This window comes from Hemitrygon akajei, chromosome 11 (assembly GCF_048418815.1).
Source record: "Hemitrygon akajei chromosome 11, sHemAka1.3, whole genome shotgun sequence".
NCBI classification, from domain to species: Eukaryota; Metazoa; Chordata; class Chondrichthyes; order Myliobatiformes; family Dasyatidae; genus Hemitrygon; species Hemitrygon akajei.
Genome location: NC_133134.1, coordinates 2,214,536 through 2,241,831, shown reverse-complemented (window position 1 = coordinate 2,241,831; position 27,296 = coordinate 2,214,536). Strand labels below are relative to the sequence as shown.

The following is a 27,296-nucleotide window of genomic DNA, read 5'->3' as shown; positions in this document are numbered from 1 at the left end:
AATTCAAATTCCTCCAAAGTACAAATTCATTGAGAATGAGACACAGTGGATGCTAGAACTTTGATCAAAAAGGCATTGATTCTCTGGATGCCTTATAGAATACAAGTAATTCTGCCTCATATTTCACACAGTAATTGCATGCATCCACTTGTTCATTCCCTCCATTTATACCTAGCATATTATTACTTTTTCCCAAAGCATTGTGAATATAACAGAGATAAAATCCCATCACTGTCTTCCACTCTTCTCAACATAATGCCCTTTGGATGAAAAGAGTATGAAATATAGGTGATGGACATGAATTGTCTACAACTTGGGTACATACTCAAGAATACTGGCAAAGGACAAAGACAGAATGTTCTGCTGTTGGCACCACACACCAGTGCCCATGAAGATAATGAAGAACAGCGTGATTCCCTCTGCACATACCACATTGAAGAGGAGCAGCATTTCCTCTGCATTCCCTGTGTTGAGGAGGAGTGGTGTTCCATCCGTATTCACCGTGTTTAGAGGAGTGGTGTTCCCTCTGTATTCACCGTGTTTAGAGGAGTGGTGTTCCCTCTGTATTCCCTGTGTTGAGGAGGAGTGGTGTTCCCTCTGTATTCACCGTGTTTAGAGGAGTGGTGTTCCCTCTGTATTCACCGTGTTTAGAGGAGGAGTGATGTTCCCTCTGTATTCACCGTGTTTAGAGGAGGAGTGGTGTTCCCTCTGTATTCACCGTGTTTAGAGGAGGAGTGGTGTTCCCTCTGTATTCACCGTGTTTAGAGGAGTGGTGTTCCCTCTGTATTCACCGTGTTTAGAGGAGTGGTGTTCCCTCTGTATTCACCGTGTTTAGAGGAGGAGTGGTGTTCCCTCTGTATTCACCGTGTTTAGAGGAGGAGTGGTGTTCCCTCTGTATTCACCGTGTTTAGAGGAGGAGTGGTGTTCCCTCTGTATTCACCGTGTTTAGAGGAGTGGTGTTCCCTCTGTATTCACCGTGTTTAGAGGAGTGGTGTTCCCTCTGTATTCACCGTGTTTAGAGGAGTGGTGTTCCCTCTGTATTCACCGTGTTTAGAGGAGTGGTGTTCCCTCTGTATTCACCGTGTTTAGAGGAGTGGTGTTCCCTCTGTATTCACCGTGTTTAGAGGAGGAGTGGTGTTCCCTCTGTATTCACCGTGTTTAGAGGAGGAGTGGTGTTCCCTCTGTATTCACCGTGTTTAGAGGAGGAGTGGTGTTCCCTCTGTATTCACCGTGTTTAGAGGAGTGGTGTTCCCTCTGTATTCACCGTGTTTAGAGGAGTGGTGTTCCCTCTGTATTCACTGTGTTTAGAGGAGGAGTGGTGTTCCCTCTGTATTCACGGTGTTTAGAGGAGGAGTGGTGTTCCCTCTATATTCACCGTGTTTAGAGGAGTGGTGTTCCCTCTGTATTCACCGTGTTTAGAGGAGTGGTGTTCCCTCTGTATTCACCGTGTTTAGAGGAGTGGTGTTCCCTCTGTATTCACCGTGTTTAGAGGAGTGGTGCTCACATCTCAGAAGACCTCACATGGTCTACTAACACCACAACAACAGTTAAGAAAGCACAGCAATGCTTGTTTTCCCTCAGGACACTGAAGAAAGCCGATCTACCTGAACAGATGCTGGTGACCTTTTACCGCTGCACCATAGAGAGCATCTTAACATACTGCATCTCTGTGTGGTATCTCAGTTGTACAGTAGCTGATAGGAAAACACTTCAGCGGGTCGTCTCTAGCGCACAGAAGATCATCAGGACACAGCTCCCAGCCCTGGAGGACACCTACAACTCACGCTGCCTAAGGAAAGCTACATGCATCTTAAGCATAATCACACACCCATGCAATCATCTGTTTGAACTTCTTCCATCTGGCAGACGTTACAAGATTTTCTAGGCCTGCACTTCCAGACTGAAAAATAGCTTTTCCCCAAAGCTATAATTGCTCTGAACCAATCGATCAAGCATCATCCATAAATTTGTTATATTGCTACTTTTAATGCTGGTTTTATGGCTGGTTTTATGGTGTTCTCTCCGCACTAACCGCACTGAAGAGGAGCGTGTTCTCTCCGCACTAACCGCACTGAAGAGGAGCGTGTTCTCTCCGCACTAACCGCATTGAAGAGGAGTGTGTTCTCTCCGCACTAACCGCATTGAAGAGGAGCGTGTTATCTCCGCACTAACTGTATTGAAGAGAAGTGTGTTCTCTCCGCACTAACCGCATTGAAGAGGAGTGTGTTCTCGCCGCACTAACCGCATTGAAGAGAAGCGTGTTCTCTCCGCACTAACTGTATTGAAGAGAAGTGTGTTCTCTCCACACTAACTGTATTGAAGAGAAGCGTGTTCTCTCCGCACTAACTGTATTGAAGAGAAGCGGTGTTCTCTCCGCACTAACTGTATTGAAGAGAAGTGTGTTCTCTCCGCACTAACTGTATTGAAGAGGAGTGTGTTCTCTCCGCACTAACCGCATTGAAGAGGAGCGTTTTCTCTCCGCACTAACTGTATTGAAGAAAAGCGGTGTTCTCTCTGCACTAGCCATGTTGTTGAAGAGCAGCGTTCCCTCCACAATAACTGCATTGATAAGCAGTACTCCCTTTACACTACTGTGACTGAGAACATCGTTCCCTCCACACTCAGCAGGGTGAAGAGGAGTAGCAACACACAGACAAAATGCTGGAGGAACTCAGCAGGCCAGGCAGCATCTAGGAAAAGAGTACAGTCGATGTTTCGGGCCAAAACCCTTCGACAGGACTGGAGAAAAAAAAAGCCGAGGAGCAGATTTAAAAGATGTGAGGAGGGGAGAGAGAAACACAAGATGATAAGTGAAACTGGAGGGGGGTGAGGGTGGAAGGATGAAGTATAGAGCTAGGAAGTTGATTGGCGAAAGTTGATCAGTGTGGCTTCCTGTATGTCAGTGAAACCTGACGTACATTGGGAGAGCACTTCACCGAGCAATGACGCTCCATCCGCCATTTTAATTCTACTTCCATTTCCCATTCTGACTTGTCCATCCTTGGCCTCCTCCACTGTTATGATGAGGCCACACTTGGGTTGGAGGAACAACACCTTATATTCCACTTGGGTAGCCTCCAATCTGATGACATGAACATTGATTTCTCAAACTTCTAGTAATGTCTCCCACACACCCCACATCCACCCCTTTTTCTCTCTCTAACCTTATCTCCTTGCCACCCATCACCTCCTTCTGGTGCCCCACCCCCTTTTCTTTATTCCATTGCCTTCTATCTCTTTCACCAAACAATTTCCCAGCTCTTTACTCCATCCTTTGCCCCTCCAGGTTTCACCTGTTTCTCTCTCCCCTTCCCCCACCTTTCAAATCTACTCCTCGACTTTTTTACTCCAATCCTGCCAAAGTTGGCCCAAAACTTTGACTGTGCCTTTCCCCATAGATGCTGCTGGCCCGCTGAGTTCCTCATCATTTTTTGTGTGTTGTTTGTATTTCCAGCATCTGCAGATTTTCTCTTATTTGTGAAGGGGAGGAACATTCCCTCTGCACTAACCGTATTGAATAGGAGCGGTGTTCCCTCTGCGCTTCGGTGCTTCCCTGTCACAGATCTCAGTGGCTTCAGGCTGTCCAGTTGCTTGTTAAGCCACTGCCGGCTCTGCTGCTCCTTCCTGTGGCACTCTCTTGTCTGTTGGTCAGCTGCCTCGAGACTCAGGCTGTAACATGAATTATTGGGTGAAAATCATATCAGACTTTACAGTGGTGAAGGAAATAGCATGGGGCAGTGAACTCTTCATCACAAAACACTGAGAAAGGAGATCCTATCAGCTATTTATTGCTATAGATGGAGTGCAGATTCCCAGTGAAATGTAGGTGCTTCCTTTTATTTACTAGGTAATGTGGTATGAAAGCAAACAAAATTCACACTGGACCTTGTCCCTCTACAAAGTTCTCTTCTCACTCCTGCCATCCCGAAGGAGGTTCAGAAGCCTAAGGACTCACACCATCCGATTCAGGAACAGTTATTAATCCCTCAACCATCAGGTTCTTGAACCAGAGGGGAAAACATCACTTTTCATTTTTAGAATCTTTTTATTAATACATAATCTTCTATAGCTATAGGAATAATACAAAACCTCAACAAATTAATATGTATACAATTAATAGAGCTGAAGAAAAAAAACTAATCGTAATATATAAAAAAAAATTTATATAGAAAAAAGGAGGAAAAAAAAGAACCCCATCTACCTAAGAAAAAAAAAACCATTAACTACAAAAAAAACCCATTAGGAATCAACCCCTGGAAGCAATACGTTTAACCATCATCTAGAGGTATTAAAAAAAAGTCAACAACTGCCAATTCACATTTTTGAAAAAAAGATAATAAAATTGGAAGGAAACCATATAGAATAATTCAAATTAAATGGTAATATTTCGCAAAAGAACCCCATCTTCTCTCAAAATCAAATCGAGGTTCAACAGTTCTACTTCTAATTTTTTCCAAGCTGAGACATAATATTACTTGAGAAAACCATTCAATTAATGTAGGGGAAGAGATATCTTTCCATTTTAATAAAATAGCCCTTCTTGCCAACAATGTAGCAAATGCAAATACATGTTGATCTGAAGATGAAATACCCTGAATATGATGCCGAACTATTCCAAATAGAACAGTTAGTCTATTAGGATGTAAATTAATTTTCAGAGCTTTAGAGATTGTAGAAAATAAAGGTTTCCAAAACAGTTTTAATGAAGAACGTGACCAGAACATATGTGACAAAGTAGCTACTTCAGTTTTACATCTATCACAGTAATTATCTACACTAGGAAATATTTTAGATAGTCTCTCCTTTGTTAAATAATAACGATGGACAATTTTAAATTGAATTAAACAGTGATTGGCACATATAGAAGAAGAATTTACGTTTTTCAAAATTCGAACCCATTCTTCATTCACAAAGGTCATATTAAGTTCTCTCTCCCAATCTTGTTTAATCTTTAGTGATAGGTTCTCTTTTTGTAACAAGAGTAAATTATAAATTCTGCTATTGGAACCTTTCACTAAGGGATTCAATTTCAAAACAGTATCCAACAAATCAGATTCTTGTAAATATGGAAACTTAGGTAAATATTGTTGTAAAAAAGTCTAACCTGAAAATATTGCAAAAAATGTGTATGAGTGAGAGAGTATTTGTTAATTAACTCTTCAAAAGTCATCAATCGACCATCACAAAATAAATCTGTAAAAGAATGGATCCCTTTATTTTTCCATAGGAGAAAAAATGGGGTCGGTTATTGAGGGTTTAAATGAAAAGTTTCGATATAAAAAACTAGACAACTTAAATTGTTTAAAATTTTAAAAATTACGAAACTGAATCCAAATCTGTAAAGATTGTTTAATAACCGGGTAAAAATTTAAATTTGGAATTTTAGAAAGCTGTAAAGGTAATGAAGCTCCTAATATTGAAGTTAAATTAAATTGTTTAACAGCTTTTAATTCCAAATCAACTCAAAGTGGTTTTTGGCTCTTATCAAGCCAGTATAACAAAAAACATAATTGTCTAATATTCACAGCCCAATAATACAGTCTTAAATTAAGAAGTGTAAGTCTGCCATCTTTTTTGGGTTTTTGTAAATGATACTTATTAATTCTTGGTCTTATTAATTCTTATTAATTGTTGCAAATAAAGGAAGAAATAAGAGAGTCAATTTAATCAAAAAAATTTTTTAGTTAAAAAGATAGGTATATTTTGGAAAATATATAAAAATCTAGATAAAATTATCATTTTCACAGCATGGATATGACCGATTAAAGAAAGAGTAAGTAGATTCCATCTAGGAAATAGTAATTTCATGGAGTCTACTAGAGGAACTATATTAGCTTTATAAAGATCTTTATATTTTTTAGTAATTATAATACCTAAATATCTAAATGTATTAGCATTAGGTTAAAAGGAATATCATTATATGTACTAACAGGAGCATTTAATGGAAACAATTCACTTTTATTCAAATTAAGTTTATATCCTGAAAATTTTCCAAAATCTTTAAGTGTTTCCAAAAGATTAGGAATTGATTCCTCAAGATTCGAAATAAAAATCAAAAGATCATCTGCATAAAGAGAAATCTTATGTATGGTTCCATTTACAGAGATACCATGAATGTTTTTGGCCTCCTGTAATGTTATAGCTAAAGGCTTCAATACAAGATTAAATAATAAAGGGCTTAATGGACATCCCTGTCTAGTACCACGAGAAAGTGAAAAGAAAGAAGACCTATAATTGTTAGTAATGACTGTGGCAACAGGGTTCTTATAGATCATTTGAATCCACCTATTGAAGTTATTACCGAAACCAAATTTTTCTAATACTTTGAACAAGTATGGCCACAACTCTATAAAATGCCTTTTCTGCATCGAGAGATAACACATTGAGGTTGCTTAGATGGTGAATAAATAATGTTCATCAATCTCCGAACATTAGAGAAAGAGTAACGGCCTTTAATAAAGCCTGTTTGGTCTATAGAGATAATCTTAATTAAAATATTTTCCAAGCGGTTAGCAATTATTTTAGAAAGAATTTTTGCATCCACATTTAATAGCGAAATAGGTCTATATGATGAGCATTCAACAGGGTCTTTATCTTTTTTAAGAATTAAGGAAACAGATGCTTCATAAAAAGAAGTAAATTACTCTTCTCAAAGGATTCATGAAATATTTCCAAAAGATACGGAGAAAATAATCTTTCAAATTTTTTGAAAAATCCCACCAAATAACCACCAAGTCCAGGAGCTTTACCTGACTGCATTGATAAAATAGCTTTCTGAATTTCATGCTCGGTAATTGGAGCATCAAGCATCTGTTGATCTTCATCAGAAATTTGTGGAAATTTAATCTTATGTAAAAAAAGCTTCCATTTTGGAGGAATCTGCATGAAATTGAGATCTATAAAGATCAGAGTAAAAATCTTGAAAAGTGTTATTAATATCCTCATAGTTACTTACTATATCGCCATTGTTTTTATGAATCTTTAAAATGTGTCTTTTAGCTCTAACTGCTCTTAGTTGGGAAGCGAAGAGCTTATTATTTTTATCCCCAGAAATATAAAATTGACTTTTCAATTAAAGCAAATATCCTTCAATAGGATATGTTAGTAATAAGTTATACTGTGATTGTAGTTCTACTCTTCTTTTGAATGAAACAACATTTGGAGAGATTGCATTAATGTCATCTAATTCTTTAACTTGTTTAGAAATTTTATCTAATTCCATTCTTGTTTGTTTCTTCAATTTAGCTATATACGATATAATTTGACCACGTAGATAAGCTTTTAATGTATCCCAAATTACTAACTTTGAGCCATTTCCTATATTATTAAAGAGAAAAACTCTTTTATCTGAATTTCAATAAACTCAACAAATTCTGCACTTTGTAATAAATGTTCTGGAAAATGCCAAAATGATCTGGTAGAAACAACATCTTTCAATTCAAATATTAAATTTAAAGGAGCATGATCAGAGATAGCAATCGTATCATACTCACATTTCTGAATATTACATAAAAGTCGAGGGTCGACTATAAAATAGTCAATTCTCGAATATTTATTATGAACATGTGAGAAAAAGGAATATTCTCTATCACTAGGATGCATATGCCTCCAGACCTCAATTAAACCATAATCAATTAAAAAGGAATTAATAAGTGATGCAGAACAGTTAAGAAGTTGATGTTTGGATGATGACTTATCCATTAAAGGATTTAAGCAAGTATTAAAATCACCATCCATTAATAATATATATTCATTTAAATCAGGTAATAGAGCAAAAACAGCTTTAAAAAATGAGGGATCATCAACATTTGGTCCATAAATATTAACCAAAACCATTTTCTTATTACAAATTATTCCTTTAACAATTAAAAATCTACCATTAATATCGGCTTTAATATCCTCCTGATTAAAAGGAATATTAGAATCGATAAAAATAGAGACACCTCTAGTTTTACTCTGGGAATTTGCATGGAATAGAGGGCCCTTCCAAAATTTAAAAAATCGATTTTTATCACATAACCTGATATGCGTCTCTTGAGCAAAAATTATATCAGGCTGGAATCGATTTATAACTTTAAATGTTTTCTTACGCTTAATAGGGTGATTCCAACCACGAACATTCCAAGTTAAAACATTTAACTGTTTAGATGTCATCATGAAACTTTGTATCTAAAAAAAAGTTTGTCGCATGTCAGGATAAAGTGATCAAAAATGGCGGAGATGAACATCAATAAAAATAATTAGCGTATGCTCCAGGATTACATAATGGGGATAAAAAAAGAAAAAAAACACCCAACCTACAAAGCCCAGAAACAAGTCGATGTCAATCGACGCAAGCCCCAAGAAAAGCATAGACGCAAATACAACTCCACCTAGCTAAATAATAAAAAAATCTCTATCTCCCTCAACCAGATATAATTCTCTTTACAGTCAACATATATCTCAGTATAATTAACTTGGAAGGATAGTGGTTTTCTTGTAAAACCAAACGACCTTCAATTTGAAAGTAACCTTCATAATATTAGATAAGGGAAGAAAAACACATCCAAAACAATTCTTGGAATATTTGTACGAAAGAAAAACAATCGCCATCTTTAAATTGTCCAATCTGTCTTTAAACTACAAGGAAATCCAAATAATTACTTTAAAAAAATCTTCAATAATGCATACAGAATAAAAAAAACAATTGATTCATTTAAACGCTGCAAAAAAAAGTTCTAGATGGTTCAAACTTAACTACAGCCTATCAAGTTCTTGCACTATATCTTCTAAGGTTGAAACCCTCCAAACCAGTCTTTTTCAAAAATAAAAATACATTTTAAAATAAAGACTTTCTGTGACCATCAAATCTTCCAACTTTATCAGTCTTTACACCGCGAGACACTCAAACCATTATAAGTCATTCAACTTCAGGCTTCAGATTCATCGTCATTGAAATATTTGCACAGGAAAAAAACAATCGTCATCTTTAAATTGTCCAGTCTTTCTTTAAAATGTAAGAAAGTCCAGGTAATTACTTAAAAGAAACTTTACAAAAGCATACAGAACAAACAAAAAAAACAGCTGGTACATTTAAATGCTACAGAAAAAAAAGTCTAGATGGTTCAGAATTATCTACAGTCTTTCAACAGTTCTCCCGCTATATCTTCGGAGGTTAAAACCCTCCAAACCAGACTTTTTCGGAGATAAAAATACATTCTAAGGTAAAAACTTTTATAACCATAAAATCTTCCAATTTCTTCACTTTACACCACGAGCCAATCAAACTATTATAAATCATTCAATCTTCAAACTTCAGATTCGCCATCGGACTTGTCAGACTCAATTAATAAAACACAATGCTTCAGCTGGATCATGGAAAATACGAATTCCAGAATTTTTAATAATGATCCTTAATTTTGCTGGGTACTGTAGTGATGGAAAAAGCTTCTTTTGATAAGCTAGTTTCATAGAAGGAGCAAAAGCAGCGTGTTGTTTAACAATTCCGCGTGGAAAATCTTCAAAAAAAATCGGACTTCTGAGCCTTGAAATGAAAATATTCTTTGTTTTCTTGCAAGCTTAATAATGCAATCCTTGTCTCTAAAACGGAGAAAACGCACAACAATATGCCTGTTTTTACCTTCATCCGAAGATTTTAAAGCACTGGTTCTGTGAGCCGATTCGATCTCTGGGAAATGCGAACAAACCTCCGGAAATAAAGACTGAAACATTTTAGCAAAATAATCCAGTGTGTCAGCAGATTTTGATTTCTCTTTTAATCCAACAATTCGAATATTATTCCGACGTGATCGAGCTTCCAAATCCACGATTCTTTTTGAGCCTTTTCCAAACAAGAAGAGAGATCAGCCGCATTTCGATTAACTTCTTTAAGATCAAGGCTCAAAGAGTCAATTTTTTCTTATATTTTTCTTTTAATTGAGTTACTTCAGTGCAGATACTGCTGATTCGAGATTCTAATCTCTTGACCCAAGGGGGTTCTTCCGCGTACTCATCAGTCTTAGATTTCCCATTAGACGGGTCTGGATTTCGTCTGGTGGTCTTCAAAGTAGCCATTACTATTGCTGTACAAATTCGACTGAATAAAGTTGAAATTTCAAAGTTTAAATCGGAAAAGGCAGAGATTAAAGGCGGACAGTAAGCAACTGGGTCTTACATGTCCGAAAGCGGGAGGCGGAGTCCTCGGGATAACATCACTCACCCCAACAATGATCTGTTTCCATAACCTAATGGTTCACTTTCAAGGAATCTTCAATTTATGTTCTCAATATTCATTGCTTTTTTTTTGTTTTTCTTTTTTTTTAATGTTTGTTTTGTTTGTTGTCTTTTGCACATTGGTTAGTTGTCTGTCTTGCTGTGTGTGGTCTTTCATTGATTCTATTGTGTTTCTTCTATCTACTGTGAATGCCCACAAGAAAACGAATCTCAGGGCTGTATATGGTGGCATACTGTATATGTACTTTGATAATAAGTTTCCTTTGAACTTTGATGCTCCAGCAGTGATGTGATCTTTCCCTATTCTCTGGTGCACAAGGTCTCACTCTGTGCCAATCAGTTATAGTTTGGAGAAAGCTAGTGTGGCTGCTGGGGCAACAAGATAAACTTAGGCTTGCCTAGCACTTCCACCCCAGTGTCGTCAAGCATCTAACTCACTTCCACTCATTTACCTGCATCTGTTGGATACAGACACAGTCAGGCTTGGTGTGATAGTCATCATATAACAGTGTACACAAGCCTGGCAAAACCCCAAGGAATCTTTAAGACACACAGGAGCACAATTAGGCCATTTGACCTATCAAGTCTGCTCTGCCATTCCATCATGGATGATTTATTTTCCTTCTCAACCTTATTCCTCTGCCTTCTCCCCGTAACATTTGATTAATCTAACTGATAGACAATAGAAAATCGATTGATGTTGTGTAGTTGGATCTTCAGAAGACCTTTGACAAGGTGCCACACATTAGGCCATAGATTACAGGAAAGATTCTAGCATAGATAAGGCAATGGCTGATTGGCAGGAGGCAAAGAGTGGGAATAAAGGGAACCTTTTTTGACTGGCTGCATGTGACTAGTAGCGTTCCTTTTTACTTTATAGGTCAATGAATTGATGGCTTTGTTGCAAAGTTTGCAGACAATATAAAGATAGGTGGAGGGGCAAGTAGTTTTGAGGAAGTTGAGAGGCTACAGAAGGACTTAGATGAGGATAATGGGCAAAGAAATGGTAGATGGAATACAGGGTCAGGAAGTGTATGGTCGTGTACTTTGGTAGAAGAAATGAAAGGGTTGACTATATTCTAAATGGAGATAAAATACACAAAAAAACTGAGGTTCAAAGGAACTTGTGAGCCCTTGTGCAGAATCTCCTCAAGGTTCCCTTCAAGAGGACTAGAATATAAAAGCAAGGATGTAATGTTGAGACTTTATAAAACACTGGTGAGGCCTCACTTGGAGTACTGTGAGCAGTTTTGGGCCCCTTATCCTAGAAAGAATGTGCTGAAACTGGAGAGGTTCAAAAAGAGGTTCACAAAAATGATTCCAGGATTGAATAGTTTGTCATCTGAAGAGCATTCGATGGCTCTGGGCCTGAATACACTAAAATTTAGAAGCATGAGGGGTTACCTCATTGAAACCTGTCGAATTGGTAAAAGGTCTTGATAGAGTGGATGTAGAGAGGATGTTTCCTACAATGGGAGGATCTAAGACCAGAAGACTTCTAAAAGGAACTGCCTCTAATGGAGATGAGGAGGAATTTCTTTAGCCAGAGAATATTTAAGGTAGAGATGGATAGATTCTTGATTGGTCAGGGCATGAAGGGATCTGGGGCTGAGAGGAAAATCAGATCAGTCATGATGAAATGGTAGAGCAGATGATGAGCCAACTGGCCTAATTCTGCTACAATATCATATGGGTTCTAATCAAGAACCTATCAACCTCTGCTTTAAATACTCCCAATAACTTGGCCTCTGCTGCTGTCTATGGCATTGAATTGCACAAATTCACCACTCTCTGGCTAAAGAAATTCCTCCTCATCTCTGTTCTAAAGGGACGTCCCTCTATTCTGAGGCTGTGCCCTCTAGTTCTAGACTCCCTCATCTTCTCCAGATCCACTCTATCTAGGCTTTTCAATGTTTGATACATTTCAATGAGACTCCCCCCTCCATTTTTCTAAACTCCGGTGAGTATAGGCCCAAGCATCAAATGCTGCTCATATGCTAACCCTTTCATTCCTGGAATCATTCTCATTAATCTCCTCTGGACCCTCTTCAATCCCAGCACAACTTTTCTTAGTTAAGGGGTCCAAAACTGTTCACAATACTCCAAATGTAATCTGACCAATGCCTTCTAAATCCTCAGCATTACATCATCAAGGATTGCTGCCTTTAGGGACTGTTGATGGTAAAACACTGCCTATCTCTTTAAGGTTACAGATTTAATAAATTAACTGTAACAAGCTTCCAATAATAGTGGTTCCCTTATGGTATCTTTAATATTGATTAAAATTCTACTGAATGTAACAGAGTTAAAATGGGAGAGCTGAGCAAATATATTCAAAAAGATGCATTTGGAAGGAGCTGCCAGAGGAGATGGAGATGGGAACAGTATCAATATTTAAGAGGCACCTGGACAGGGTAGTTGAATGAGCAGGCCAGAGAGGGAGATGAAATTTATGCAGAGAAATGGGATTAGTATAGATGGGCAAGTGGATGCAGTGATTCAAAGGGCCTGTTTCTATGTTGTACGACTTAATAACTCAATGCAGGGTTTAAACTGGATCTTAAAGCTAATTTGAATCAGAATCAGTTTAGTATCACTGACATATCTTGTGAAATTTTGTGGCAGCAGTACATAGCAATACATATGTATAAATTACATAACAAACAGTTTGAAAAAGTTAAATTAAATATATACAGCAAACAGAAAGAGAAAAAAATTCAGGTAGTATACATGGGTTGATTGTCCATCAGAAATCTGATGACAATGGGGAAGAAGCTGTTTCTGAAACTTTGAGTGTGTGCCTTCAGGCTCCTACACCTCCTCCTTGATGGCAGCAAATGACAAGAGGGGAAGCGTGAGATAACGTAAAACTGCAGGTCTCAAGGCCTGGAAGGGATTTACGCTGAAGACGCTGAGGTACTAGTGTCAGGGTGGACAGCTGGTCCTAAGGTATTAGTGTCAGGGCAGTGAGCTGGTCCTGGGGGATATCAGTGTCAGGGTGGGTCACAGGTGCCTGGGGTACCAGTGTCAGGGTGGATCACTGATTCCTGAGGTACTAGTGTCAGGGTTGGTCGCTGGTAGCAGTATACATTCCACCTCAGGCCAATGTCAATTAAGCTTTAGATGACCTGAGCAATGGGATTAACATGCATGAAACAGCACACCCTAAAGCCTTCACTATAGTTTTGGGAGATTTTAACCAAGCCAGTCTAAAAAATATTACTAAGCAATTACCATCAACAGATCACTTGCAATACCAGAGGAAACAACACACTGGACCATTGCTACACCACCATCAGGAATGCCTACCATGCTATTCCATGCCCTCACTTCGGGAAGTCTGATCACCTGGTTGCACTTCTACTGAGTATAGGCAGAGACTTGTCTTGTTTATTATTTATTGTAATGCCTGCACTGTTTTGTGCACTTTATGCAGTCCTGGGTAGGTCTGTATTCTAGTGTAGTTTTTCCTGTGTTGTTTTTACGTAGTTCAGTGTAGTTCTTGTATTGTTGCATGTAGCACTATGGTCCTGAAAAACATTGTCTCATTTTTACTGTATACTGTACCAGCAGTTATGGTCGAAATGACAATAAAAAGCGACTTGACTGAAGACTGCAGCAACAGTAGTTAGGATCAAGGAGGTATGGACAAGGGAAGCACAGTAGCGCTTACATGACAGCTTTGAATCGGTGGACTGGACTGTATTCAAGAATTCATCTTTGAACCTGAATGAGTATGCTTTGCTTCAGTATTCACTATGGAAAAGGACCTTGACTTACAGTGGACTGAAAAGCTTGAGCATATACACCTTAAGAAGGACAATGTGCTGGAGCTTTTGGAAAGCATCAAGTTGGATAAGTCACCGGGACCAGATGAGATGTGCCCCAGGCTACTGTGGGAGGCGAGGGAGGAGATTGCTGATCTTCTGGCAATGATTTTTACATCATCAATGGGGATGGGAGAGGTTCCGGAGCATTGGAGGGTTGCAGATGTTGTTCCCTTATTTAAGAAAGGGAGTAGAGATAGCCTGGGAAATTATAAACCAGTGAGTCTTACTTCAGTGGTTGGTAAGTTGATGGAGAAGATCCTGAGAGGCAGGATTTATGAACATTTAGACAGGCATAATATAATTAGGAAGAGCCAGCATGGTTTTGTCAAAGGCAGGTCATGCCTTACGAGCCTGACTGAATTTTTTGAGGATGTGACTAAACACATTGATGAAGGTAGAGCAGTAGATGTAAAGTATATGGATTTTAGCAAGGCATTTGATAAGGTAATCCATGTAAAGCTTATTGAGAAAGTAAGGAGACATGGGATCCAAGTGGACATTGCTTTGTGGATCCAGAATTAGATCGTCCACGGAAGGCAAAGAGTGGTTGTGGATGGGTCACATTCTGCATGGAGGTTGGTGACCAGTGGTGTACTTCAGGAATCTGTTCTGGGACCCCTTCTTTTCATTATTTTTATAAATGACCTGAATGAGGAAGTGGAGGGATGGGTTAGTAAATTTGCTGATGACACAAAGGTTGGAGGTGTTATGGATAGTGTGGAGGGTTGTCAGAGGTTACAGCGGGATATTGATAGGATGCAAAACTGGGCTGAGAAGTGGCAGATAGAGTTCAACCCAGATAAATGTGAGGTGGTTCATTTTGGTAGGTCAAATATGATGGCAGAATATAGTATTAATAGTAACTCTTGGCAGTGTGGAAGATCAGAGGGATCTTGGGGTCTGAGTCTATAGGACACTCAAAGCTGCTGCGCAGGTCGTCTCTGTGGTTAAGAAGGCATATGGTGCATTGGCCATGGGATTGAGTTTAAGAGCCAAGAGGTAATGTTACGGCTATATAGGACCCTGTTCAGACCCCACTTGGAGTATTGTGCTCATTTCTGGTCACCTCACTACAGGAAGGATGTGGAAACTATAGAAGGGGTGCAGAGCAGATTTACAAGGATGTTGCCTTGCTTGGGGAGCATGCCCTATGAGAATAGGTTGAGTGAACTTGGCCTTTTCTCCTTGGAGCAATGGAGGAAGAGAGGTGATCTGATAGAGGTGTATAAAATGATGAGAGGCATTGATTGTGTGGATAGTCAGAGGCTTTTTCCCAGGGCTGAAATGGCTAACACGAGAGGACACAGTTTTAAGGTGCTTGGAAGTAGGTACAGAGGAGATGTCAGGGGTAAGTTTTTTTACGCAGAGTGGTGAGTGTGTGGAATGGGCTGCTGGTGAAGGTTGTGGAGATGGATACGATAGGGTCTTTTAAGAGACTCCTGGATAGGTACATGGAGATTAGAAAAATAGAGGGCTATGGGTAATCTTAGCTAATTTCTAAAATAAGTACTTGTTCAGCACAGCACTGTGGGCCCAAGGGCCTGTATTATGCTGTAGGCTTTCTATGTTTCTATGATTCGCAGAGGGCTATCTCAAAGGCAAAGAGACAATTTCAAACGAGGTTGGAGGCGACATCGGATGTACGACAACTCTGGAAGGGTTTGCAAGACATCACTTCCTACAAAGCAAAACCCAATAGCATGAGTGGCAATGATGCTTCACCACCAGATGAACTCAACCCCTTCTACGCCCGCTTTGAAAAGGAGAATAAAACTACAGCTGTGAAAATTCCTGCTGCACTTGATGACCCTGTGAACTCTGTCTCACAGGCCGATGTTAGGCTGTCTTTAAAGAGAGTGAACCCTCGCAAGGCGGAAGGTTCTGATAGAGTACCTGGTAAAGCTCTGAAAACCTGTGTCAACCAACTGGTGGGAGTATACATGGATATTTCCAACCTCTCACTGCATGGAGCGGAAGTTGCCACTTGCTTCAAAAAGGCAACAATTATACCAGTGCCTAAGAGGAATAATGTGCAGGGAAAGACAAAGGAACACATACCAATCCTCATAGAGTGATCAGAAGTGGAGAGAGTGAGCAGTTTCAAGTTCCTTGGTGTCAAGATCTCTGAGGATCTAACTGGTCCCAACACATTGATGCAGTTATAAAGAAGGCACGGCAGCGGCTATATTCATTAGGAGTCTGAAGAGATTTAGTATGTCAACAAATACTCAAAAACTTCTATAGATGTACCAAGGAGAGCATTCTGACAGGCTACATCACTGTCTGGTATGGGCGGCTACTGCCCAGGACCGAAGAAGCTGCAGAGGCCTGTAAATTTAGTTGGCTCCGTCTCGGGTAATATCCTACAAAGTACCCAGGACATCTTCAAGGAGTGGTGTCTCAGAAAGGCAGTGTCCATTATTAAGGACCTCCAGCACCCAGGGCATGCCCTTTTCTCACCGTTACCATCAGGTAGGAGGTACAGAAGCCTGAAGGCACACACTCAACGATTCAGGAACAGCTTCTTCCCCTCTGCCATCTGATTCCTAAATGGACATTGAATCCTTGGACACTATCTCACTTTCTTTTAAAATATATATTATTTGTTTTTTGCATGATTTTTAATCTATTCAATATATGTATACTGTAATTGATTTTTAATTTTTTAAATTATTTTATTTTGTTTTTCTCTTCTATTTTATGTATTGCATTGAACAAATTTCATGTCACATGCCAGTGATAATAAACCTGATTCTGATTCTGGTGCCTGAGGTACTGGTGTCAGGGTGGGGAGCTAGTCCTGGGGTACCAGTGTCAGGGTGGGGAACTGGTCCTGGGGTAGCAGTGTCAGGGTGGGGAGCTGGTGCCTGAGATACCACTGTCAGTGTGAGTCACTGGTGCCCCCAGTCAGGGTGGATCACTGATGCTTACCCAAAGTATAGCTCTCCTCTGAAATGCCCTGACATATAGCCCCACCTGTTTTCACTTGCAGACTGGTGCTTTTCCCGCAACTGCTCTTTCTCACTCCGTCCAGTGACTGTTGAAGGACACCGGCCAGTCAGCTGGTCACCACGAGCACTAGGCACCTCCTGACCTCCCCTCTCCATATTGCAGCCTCGAGCCCCAGACATTTTCTCTTGTTCACTGATGGTCTTGCTGCTCTCTGGCCTTAGTTTTCTTCTCTTCTTCTGCACTCTGGTTTCTATGTCTGTTGCAGTTGGCTGCTCAAGGGCACAACTGGAATCTTTTCCTGGGGTTCTTGAGGAATTGACAGAGCCTTTACGTAGATATCTAAGCAGCATGCTTTTCCCCGTACAGTCACTGCATTTGATAGAGAACATGATACAATTAGAGATGTGGCTCATCACAAAAAGAACTCAGCAGGAGGGAAATAAACAGTCAACATTTCAGGCCGTAACTCTCTGCATCCTCTTCCATTGTTCACATCAGAGAAAAGTCAGATACCCTGGGCCTACCTGTGAGCACAGACAGGGTAGTGTCTTGTTGTGACCCAACAAGCCAGATCTGTCCCTTGTACAGGCTCACAGTGAGATAGGAAACAGTTACCTTCATCTTTTGGTAGAATTGGAAAAAGATCCTGATGAAGAGTCTTGGCTTGAATCATTGACTGTTTATGCCCCTCCGTCAACACTACCTGACCTGCTGAGGTCCTCCAGTATTTTGAGTGTGTTGCTCAAGATTCCCAGCATCGACAGAATCTTTTGTGTTTACAAGTGAGCTCATCATTCTCCAAGACAAAAGAGAATGCATATGCTTGAATCTGGAAGAAAACATTGTTCCTGATTTGTCCTACACACCAATGTATAGTTGACTCTCCCCTCTTGCCCTGTTCTCTTTGCTGCCATCAGGGATGAGATACAGGAGCCTGAAGACACACACTTAATAGCTTCTTCCCCTCCACCATCAAATTTCTGTATGGAGAACCAATCCATGAACACTACCTCTCTATATTTTACTCTCTTTTTGCACTACTTATTTAATTTATTTTTATATGTATACCTCTTATTGTTCATTCTCTATCCATGACCATGATTAAAGAATAACATCATTTCTCTACGTATGAAACGCAGAGTGTTGCAGTGCTACGTTCATTCCACACTAACACATGGAAGCGAATGTTGGACAATATCAAAGCAAAATGAGCGAAGACTCCAAGCTGTAGAGATGTGGTTTTTGAGAAGATGGATGAAAATATCATGGAAGGACAGAGTAACAAATGAGGAAGTGTTGTGAAAAGCTGGAATAAGTAGAGAGCTGATATCACCAACCAGGAAACAGCAGCTGGAGCTTCTGAGACATGTAGGAAAGAGAAGCTCAAACATCTTACAATGACAGGAAAAACTGAAAGAAAAATTTGCTGTTGACAGCGCATAACATTCATGACTTACATCAAGGAATGGACAGGGAAAAGTTTTGAACAGCTTTTTAGAACTTCTTAGATTAAAGACAGAGGAGAGACCACGATCACTCACGTCATATGGCACGGTACATAATGATGCTGATACTTCTTGTTGTAACTTAGGTTTTTTTTTGCTTTAAGGTATTGCACCGTACTGCTGCCACAAACCAATTTCACAACAAATGCTAGTGATATTAAATCGGACAGAGACATAAAGTAATAGAACACTACAACACAGAAAGAGGCCTTTCAGCCTATCTAGTCTGTGCCAAACCATTATTCTGTGTAGTCCCATTGACCTGCACAAGGACCATATCCGTCCATACTTTCCCATACTTTTTGTTGAAATTGAACCTGCATCCACTACTTCCGCTGGTAGATCATTCTACACTCTCACCACCCTCTGACTGAAGAAGATCCCCCTCACGTTCCCCTTAAATATTTCACCTTTCACCCTTAATCTAGTTGTAGTCTCACCCAACCTCAGTGGAAAAAGCCTGCTTGCATTTACCCAATCAATACCCCTCATAATTATGTATACCTTGATCAAAGCTTGTCTCAGACTTAAATGTTCCAAGGAATAAAGTCTTAACCTATTCAATCTTTCCATTTTACTTAGGTCCTTCAGAGCCAGTAACATCCTTGTAAATTTTCTCTGTACTGTCTCAACCTTCTTACCATTTTTCCTGTAGGTGGTGATCAAAGCTGCACACAAAACTCCAAATTAGGCCTCGTCAACATCTTATATAATTTCAGCATAACATCCCAACTTCTGTACTCAATACTTTAATTTATGGACAATGTGTAAAAAGCTATCTTTAATACCCTATATACCTGTGACATCTTTTTCAATGAATTATGGATCTGTATTCCCAGATCCCTTTGTTCTACCACACCCCTCAGTGCTCTACCATTCACAATACAAGACCTACCCTGGCTGGTCCTCCTAAAGTGCAACACCTCACACTTGTCTGCATTAAATTCCATCAGCTATTTTTCAGGCCATTTTTCCAGCTGGTCCAGATCACGCTACAAGATTTAATAGCTTTCCTCATTGTCCACTACATCCCAATCTTCATGTCATCTACAAATTTGCTAATCCAGTTCATCACATCCAGTTGTACAGATTGTTGATATAGATGACAAATAACAACGGACTCTGCACTGATCCCTGCGGCACACCACTAGTTGTAGGGCTCCAACCAGAGAGGCGACCACTCTAGCTTCTGGCTAATGACCAAGCAGAAGTTTGAAAGGAGAATTTACTCAGGTCCACTGCTTGAGAAGAAAAAGGCAGCATAATAGAGCTTTGACGAGCACCAATCCGGACATCAGAAGTTTGAAAGGAGAGGATCTCACTCAGGTCCACTGCCTGATTAGAAAAATGGAAGCAGCAGATCGTGGCCACATAATTAAGCTTTGGCCAGCAACCAGTCGGTGCTTGGGATTGATCAGCAAGAGCAAATTAAAGGAAGGCGGGACAAGCGCAGCAGCCATTGTCTGAGTGTACAAAGTCACAGTGGTGATCTTGGGGCTTTACCTCCTTGTTGCTTCAGTGAAGAGAGGCTTCCGTCAGAAAATGCAAAGAAGAGAAAAGCTCTAGATTAATTTTTTTCCCTTCCCTTCTTTATATCTGCTCAGTTAGGACAGTAGAGATGCTAGGCAGGATAGTTGGATGCTTTTCTTGTGGGATGTGGGAAGGCAGGGAGACATCCAATAATCCTGACGATGACAACTGTGAGAAGTGCATCCAGCTGCAACTTCTAACAAACCGCGACAAGGAGTTGAGGCTGGAACTGGATGAACTCTGGATCATTCAGGTCATCGAGGCAGTGTTAGAGAGGACATATAGAGGGGTAGTTACACCCATGTCTCCTCATCAACAGATATATCACTTTAGGTACTGTTTAGGGGAGGGAGCGGAGGGTTGACCTAGCAGAGGAAAGTCACAGTGGTTGGGTCTCTGGCACTGAGTCTGGCTTTGTAACTCAGACGGAAGAGGGGGAGCAGAGGCATGCTCTGGTGATAAGGATTTGTTAGATAGGGAAACAGAAAGGAAGTTCTGTGGATGAGAATGAGATTCCCAGATGATATGTTGCCTCCTGAGTGCCAGGGCCCGGGACATCTCAGAATGAGACCTCAGCATTCTTAAGTGGGAGGGTGAACAACCAGAGGTCATGGTCCATGTAGGTACCAATGGCATGGGTAGGACAAGTGATGAGGTTCTGCATTGGGAGTTCTTGGTGTTAGGTGCTAAGCTAAAGGGCAGCACTTCAAGGATACTTGTACCACAAGCTAGTGAGGCCAGAACATGGGAAATTATACAGTTTAACACATGGTTAAGGAGTTGGTGCAGGAGGGAGGGCATAAGATTTTTGGATGATTGGACTCTCTTCCAGGGTAGTTGGGACAGCTTGCACCTGACCTGGAGGGGTCTAATATCATAGCGGGAAGGTTTGTTAATGCTACACAGTGGGGTTTAAACTAGAGTTGTAGGGGGATGGGAACCAGAGTGCCAGAACAGTTAGTGGAGAGGTTGTAGAGGCAGATGTTGGTAAGATCTCAGACAAATTCAGAAATCAAAAGGTTGAACATAGTGTGACTAGTGCCTTGAGCTGCATATATTTCAATGGAAGAAGTATCGTAGGAAAGGCGGATGAACTCGGCATGGATCAACACCTGGAGTTATAATGTTGTAGCCATTAATAAGATTTGGCTGCAGGAGGGAGAGGACAGGCAGCTCAATATTACCGGATTTCGTTGCTTTAGACATTATTGAGATGGAGAGATTAAAGGAGGAGAGGAGGCGTTACTAGTCAGGGAAAATGTCACGGCAGTGCTCTGTCAGGACAGACTGAAGAACGCAATTAGTGAGGCGTTATAGGTAGTCCTGAGAAATAAGAAAGTTATGAATACATAACTTTAACACTTTAGTGGGGCTATGTTACATAACACATAACATACTAATGGGGCTATCTTACAGACCACCCAGTAGTCTTATGGGACTTAGAAAACAATTTGTAAAGAGATCACAGACTCATTAGAAACATTAGGTTGTTATTTAAGTCCAGTCAAGTCAAGTCATTTTTTATTGTCATTTCAACCATAACTGCTGGTACAGTAAACAGTAAAAACCAGACAACATTTTTCAGGACCATGCTATTACATGACACAGTACAAAAACTGGACTGAACTACGTAAAGAACAACACAGAAATAAACAACTACACTAGACTATGGACCTACCCAGGACTGCATAAAGTGCATAAAACAGTGCAGGCATTACAATAAATAATAAACAAGACAACAGGGCAGTAAGGTATCAGTCCAGGCTCTGGGTATTGAGGAGTCTGATAGTTTGGGGGAAGAAACAGTTACATAGTCTGGTCGTGAGAGCCCGAATGCTTTGATGCCTTTTCCCAGATGGCAGGAGGGAGAAGAGTTTGTATGAGGGGTACATGGGGACCTTCATAATGCTGTTTGCTTTGCAGATGCAGCGTGTAGTGTAAATGTCCATGATGGCGGGAAGAGAGACCCCAATGATTTTCTCAGCTGACCTCACTATCCGCTGCAGGGTCTTGCGATCCGAGATGGTGCAATTTCCGAACCAGGCAGTGATACAGCTGCTCAGGATGCTCTCAGTACAACCCCTGTAGAATGTGATGAGGATGGGGGGTGGGAGATGGACTTTCCTCAGCCTTCGCAAAAAGTAGAGACATTGCTGGGCTTTCTTTGCTATGGAGCTGGTGTTGAGAGACCAGGTGAGTTTCTCCGCCAGGTGAACACCCAGAAATTTGGTGCTCTTAATGATCTCTACCAAGGAGCCGTCGATGTTCAGCAGGGAGTGGTCGCTCTGTGCCCTCCTGAAGTCAACAACTATTTCTTTTGTAGGTGATTTTAACTTTCCACATATTGACTGGGAATCCCATACTGTAGAAGGACTAGATAGGATAGAATTTGTCAAATGTGTTCAGGAAAGTTTCCTTAATCAATACAGAGAAATCCCAATGACAGAACATGCGACACTCTATCTGCTATTAGGGAATGAGACAGAGCATGTATCTGAAGTATAGGGGAACACTTTGCATCTAGTGACCAAATGTCATTAGTTTCAAAGTAAATCTGCAAAAAAAAAAGGTCTGGTCTGTAGGTTGAGATTCTAAATTGGAGAAAGGCCAATTTTGATGGTATCAGAAATGATCTGGCAAGTGTGGATTGTGACAGGCTGTTTTTTAACAAAGGTGTACTTTGAAAGTGGGAGGCTTCAAAAACAATATCTTAAGACTGCAAAGCTTGTATGTGTCTGTCAGAATAAAAGGTAAAGATAACAAGTGTACTGGAACTTAGGTTTCAAAGAGATATTGAAACCCTGGTTAAGTGAAAAAGCAAGGTGCATAGCAAGTATAGGCAAGTAGGAACAAATTAGGTGCTAGTGGAGTACAAGAAGTGCAAGAGAAATCAGGAGGGTTAAAAGAAGACATGAAGTTGTTTTTAGCAGACAAGGTGAAGGAAAATTCTAAGGGATTCTACAGTCATGTAAAGAGAAAAAGGATTGTAAGGAATAAAATTGATCCTCTGGAAGACCAGAGAGGTAATCCATGTGTGGAGTCAAACAGATGGGGGAGATCATAAATGCGTCCTTCGCATTTGTACTTACTCAGGAGATGAATACAGAGTCTATAGTAGTGAGGCAAAGTGTTATCAACTTAGTGGACCCTATACAGATTACAGAGGAGCTGTTTGCTGCCCTAAATCCCAGGGCCAGACCAGGTGTTCCCTTGGACCCAACAGGAGGCAAGTGCAGAAATTGCTGGGGCCCTAGCAGAAATAACTTAAACATCCTCAGCAACAGGAGAAGTACCAGAGGATTGGAGGATAGCCAATGTTGTTCTGCTGTTTACAAAAGCTTAAACAGAAACCAGGAAATTATAGGCCATTGAGTCTGACATCAGTTGTGGGAAAGTTATTAGAAGGTATTCTAAGGGACTGGATATATAAGTATTTGTACAGACATGGACTGACTAAGGATATTCAGCATGGCTTTGTGTGTGGTAGGACTTTGGTCTTACTGACACTGAGTGCAAGGTTGTGCTGTGACTCCACTCAAAACTAGCTGGTTTATCTCACTACTGTATGCCCTCTCATCTCCAGCTGAGGTTTTACCAACAATGGTTGTAACATCAGCAAATTTATAGATGGTATTTGAGCCATACCTAGCCAGACGATCACGGGTATGGGGGGAGTAGAGCAATGGGCTAAGCACATACCCCTGAGATTTGGCAGTGTTGATCATCAGCGAGGAAGAGATATTATTATCAATCCGCACAAATTGTGGTCTTGTGGTTAGGAAATCAAGGATCCAATTGCAGAGGGAAGCACAGAGATCCAGGTTCTGTAGCTCATCGATCGGGAAGGTGGGAATGATGCTGTTAAATGTACAGATATAGTCAACCAACAGCATCCTGACATGGATGTTGTATTGTCCAGATGATCTAATTACGTGCGAAGAGCCACTGAGATTGCATCTGCCGTAGACCTATTGTGGTGATAGACAAATTGCAGTGTGTCCTTGCTGAGGGAGGAGTTCATTCTAGCCATGACCAACCTTTCAAAGCATTGCATAACTGTAGATGTGAGTGCAACTGGAAGATAGTCATTAAGGCAGCTCACACTACACTTCTTAGGCACTGGGATAAATTATTACCTTCTTGAAGTAGGTGGGACTTCTGACTGTAGCACTGAGGGGTTGGAAGTGTCTTTGAATACTCCCTCCAGTTGGATGGAGGGACACAGTTAGAACACAGAACATAGAATAGTACAGCACAGCAGGCACTTCGGCCCACAATGTTGTGCTGACCCTCAAACCCTGCCTCCCATATATCCCCCCCACCTTAAATTCCTCCATATACCTGTCTAATAGTCTCTTAAATTTCACTAGTGTATCTGCCTCCACCATAGACTCAGGCAGTGCATTCCACGCACCAACCACTCTCATGAGTAAAAAAAACCTTGAATATCCCCCTTGAACTTCCCACCCCTTACCTTAAAGCCATGTCCTCTTGTATTGAGCAGTGGTGCCCTGGAGAAGAGGCACTGGCTGTCCACTCTATCTATTCCTTTTAATATCTTATAACCATATAACAATTACAGCATGGAAACAGGCCATCTCGGCCCTTCTAGTCCGTGCCGACGTTTACTCACCTAGTCCCACTGGCCTGCACTCAGCCCATAACCCTCCATTCCTTTCCTGTCCATATTCCTATCCAATTTTACTTTAAATGACAATACCAAACCTGCCTCTACCACTTCTACTGGAAGCTCATTCCACACAGCTACCACTCTCTGAGTAAAGAAAATCCCCCTCATGTTATAACCATATAACCATATAACCATATAACAATCACAGCACGGAAACAGGCCATTCCGGCCCTCCTAGTCCGTGCCGAACTCTTAATCTCACCTAGTCCCACCTACCCGCACTCAGCCCATAACCCTCCACTCCTTTCCTATCCATATACCTATCCAATTTTACCTTAAATGACACAACTGATCTGGCCTCTACTACTTCTACAGGAAGCTCATTCCACACAGCTATCACTCTCTGAGTAAAGAAATACCCCCTCGTGTTTCCCTTAAACTTTTGCCCCCTAACTCTCAAATCATGTCCTCTCGTTTGAATCTCCCCTACTCTCAATGGAAACAGCCTATTCACGTCAACTCTATCTATCCCTCTCAACATTTTAAATACCTCGATCAAATCCCCCCTCAACCTTCTACGCTCCAATGAATAGAGACCTAACTTGTTCAACCTTTCTCTGTAACTTAAGTGCTGAAACCCTGGTAACATCCTAGTAAATCGTCTCTGCACTCTCTCTAATTTATTGATATCTTTCCTATAATTCGGTGACCAGAACTGTACACAATATTCCAAATTTGGCCTTACCAATGCCTTGTACAATTTTAACATTACATCCCAACTTCTGTACTCAATGCTCTGATTTATAAAGGCCAGCGTTCCAAAAGCCTTCTTCACCACCCTATCTACATGAGACTCCACCTTCAGGGAACTATGCACTGTTATTCCTAGATCTCTCTGTTCCACTGCATTCCTCAATGCCCTACCATTTACCCTGTATGTTCTATTTGGATTATTCCTGCCAAAATGTAGAACCTCACACTTCTCAGCATTAAACTCCATCTGCCAACGTTCAGCCCATTCTTCTAACCGGCATAAATCTCCCTGCAAGCTTTGAAAACCCACCTCATTATCCACAACACCTCCTACCTTAGTATCATCAGCATACTTACTAATCCAATTTACCACCCCATCATCCAGATCATTTATGTATATTACAAACAACATTGGGCCCAAAACAGATCCCTGAGGCACCCCGCTAGTCACCGGCCTCCATCCCGATAAACAATTATCCACCACTACTCTCTGGCATCTCCCATCTAGCCACTGTTGAATCCATTTTATTACTCCAGCACTAATACCTAACGACTGAACCTTCTTAACTAACCTTCCATGTGGAACTTTGTCAAAGGCCTTGCTGAAGTCCATATAGACTACATCCACTGCCTTACCCTCGTCAACATTCCTCGTAACTACTTCAAAAAATTCAATAAGGTTTGTCAAACATGACCTTCCACGCACAAATCCATGCTGGCTACTCCTAATCAGATCCTGTCTATCCAGATAATTATAAATACTATCTCTAAGAATACTTTCCATTAATTTACCCACCACTGATGTCAAACTGACAGGTCTATAATTGCCAGGCTTACTTCTAGAACCCTTTTTAAACAATGGAACCACATGAGCAATACGCCAATCCTCCGGCACAATCCCCGTTTCTAATGACATCTGAAAGATCTCCGTCAGAGCTCCTGCTATCTCTACACAAACTTCCCTCAAGGTCCTGGGGAATATCCGGTCAGGACCCGGAGATTTATCCACTTTTAAATTTCTTAAAAGCGCCAGTACTTCCACCTCTTTAATTGTCATAGGTTCCATAACTTCCTTACTTGTTTCCCACACCTTACACCATTCGATATCCTTCTCCTTAGTGAATACCGAAGAGAAGAAATCGTTCAAAATCTCTCCCATCTCCCTCGGCTCCACACATAGCTGACCACCCTGATTCTCTAAGGGACCAATTTTATCCCTCACTATCCTCTTGCTTTTAATATAACTGTAGAAGCCTTTCGGATTTACTTCCACCTTATTTGCCAAACCAAACTCGTAACTTCTTTTAGCTTTTCTAATCTCTTTCTTAAGTTTCCTTTTACATTCTTTATATTCCTCGAGCAATTCCTTTACTCCATGCTGCCTATATCTATTGTAGACATCCCTCTTTTTTCGAACCAAGTTTCTAATATCCCTTGAAAACCATGGCGCTTTCAAACCTTTAATCTTTCCTTTCAACCGAACAGGAACATAAAGATTCTGTACCCTCATAATTTCACCCTTAAATGACCTCCATTTCTCTATTACATCCTTCCCATAAAACAACTTGACCCATTCCACTCTCTCTAAATCCCTGCGCATCTCCTCAAAGTTAGCCTTTCTCCAATCAAAAATCTCAACTCTAGGTCCAGTCCTGTCCTTCTCCATAATTATATTGAAGCTAATGCTATTGTGATCACTGGACCCGAAGTGCTCCCCAACACATACATCTGTCAGCTGACCTATCGCATTCCCTAACAGGAGATCCAACACTGCCCCATCTCTAGTCGGTACTTCTATGTATTGTTGCAAAAAGCTATCCTGCACACATTTCACAAACTCTAAACCATCCAGCCCTTTTACAGAATGAGCTTCCCAATCTATGT

General features: G+C 40.6%; 1 protein-coding gene across 1 annotated transcript in view; it reads right to left on the bottom strand.

Moving 5' to 3' along the window:
* LOC140735221 (dynein axonemal assembly factor 8) overlaps positions 1-27,296 on the bottom strand; it is a 159,635-nt gene that overhangs the window by 83,951 nt on the left and 48,388 nt on the right. The window contains exons 9-10 of the mRNA XM_073060021.1: positions 17,019-17,363; positions 3,510-3,669 (exon numbers count right to left, since the gene is read on the bottom strand). Of these exons, the coding sequence (XP_072916122.1) occupies positions 3,510-3,669; positions 17,019-17,363 (505 nt within the window). The remainder of the gene's footprint in view (positions 1-3,509; positions 3,670-17,018; positions 17,364-27,296) is intronic.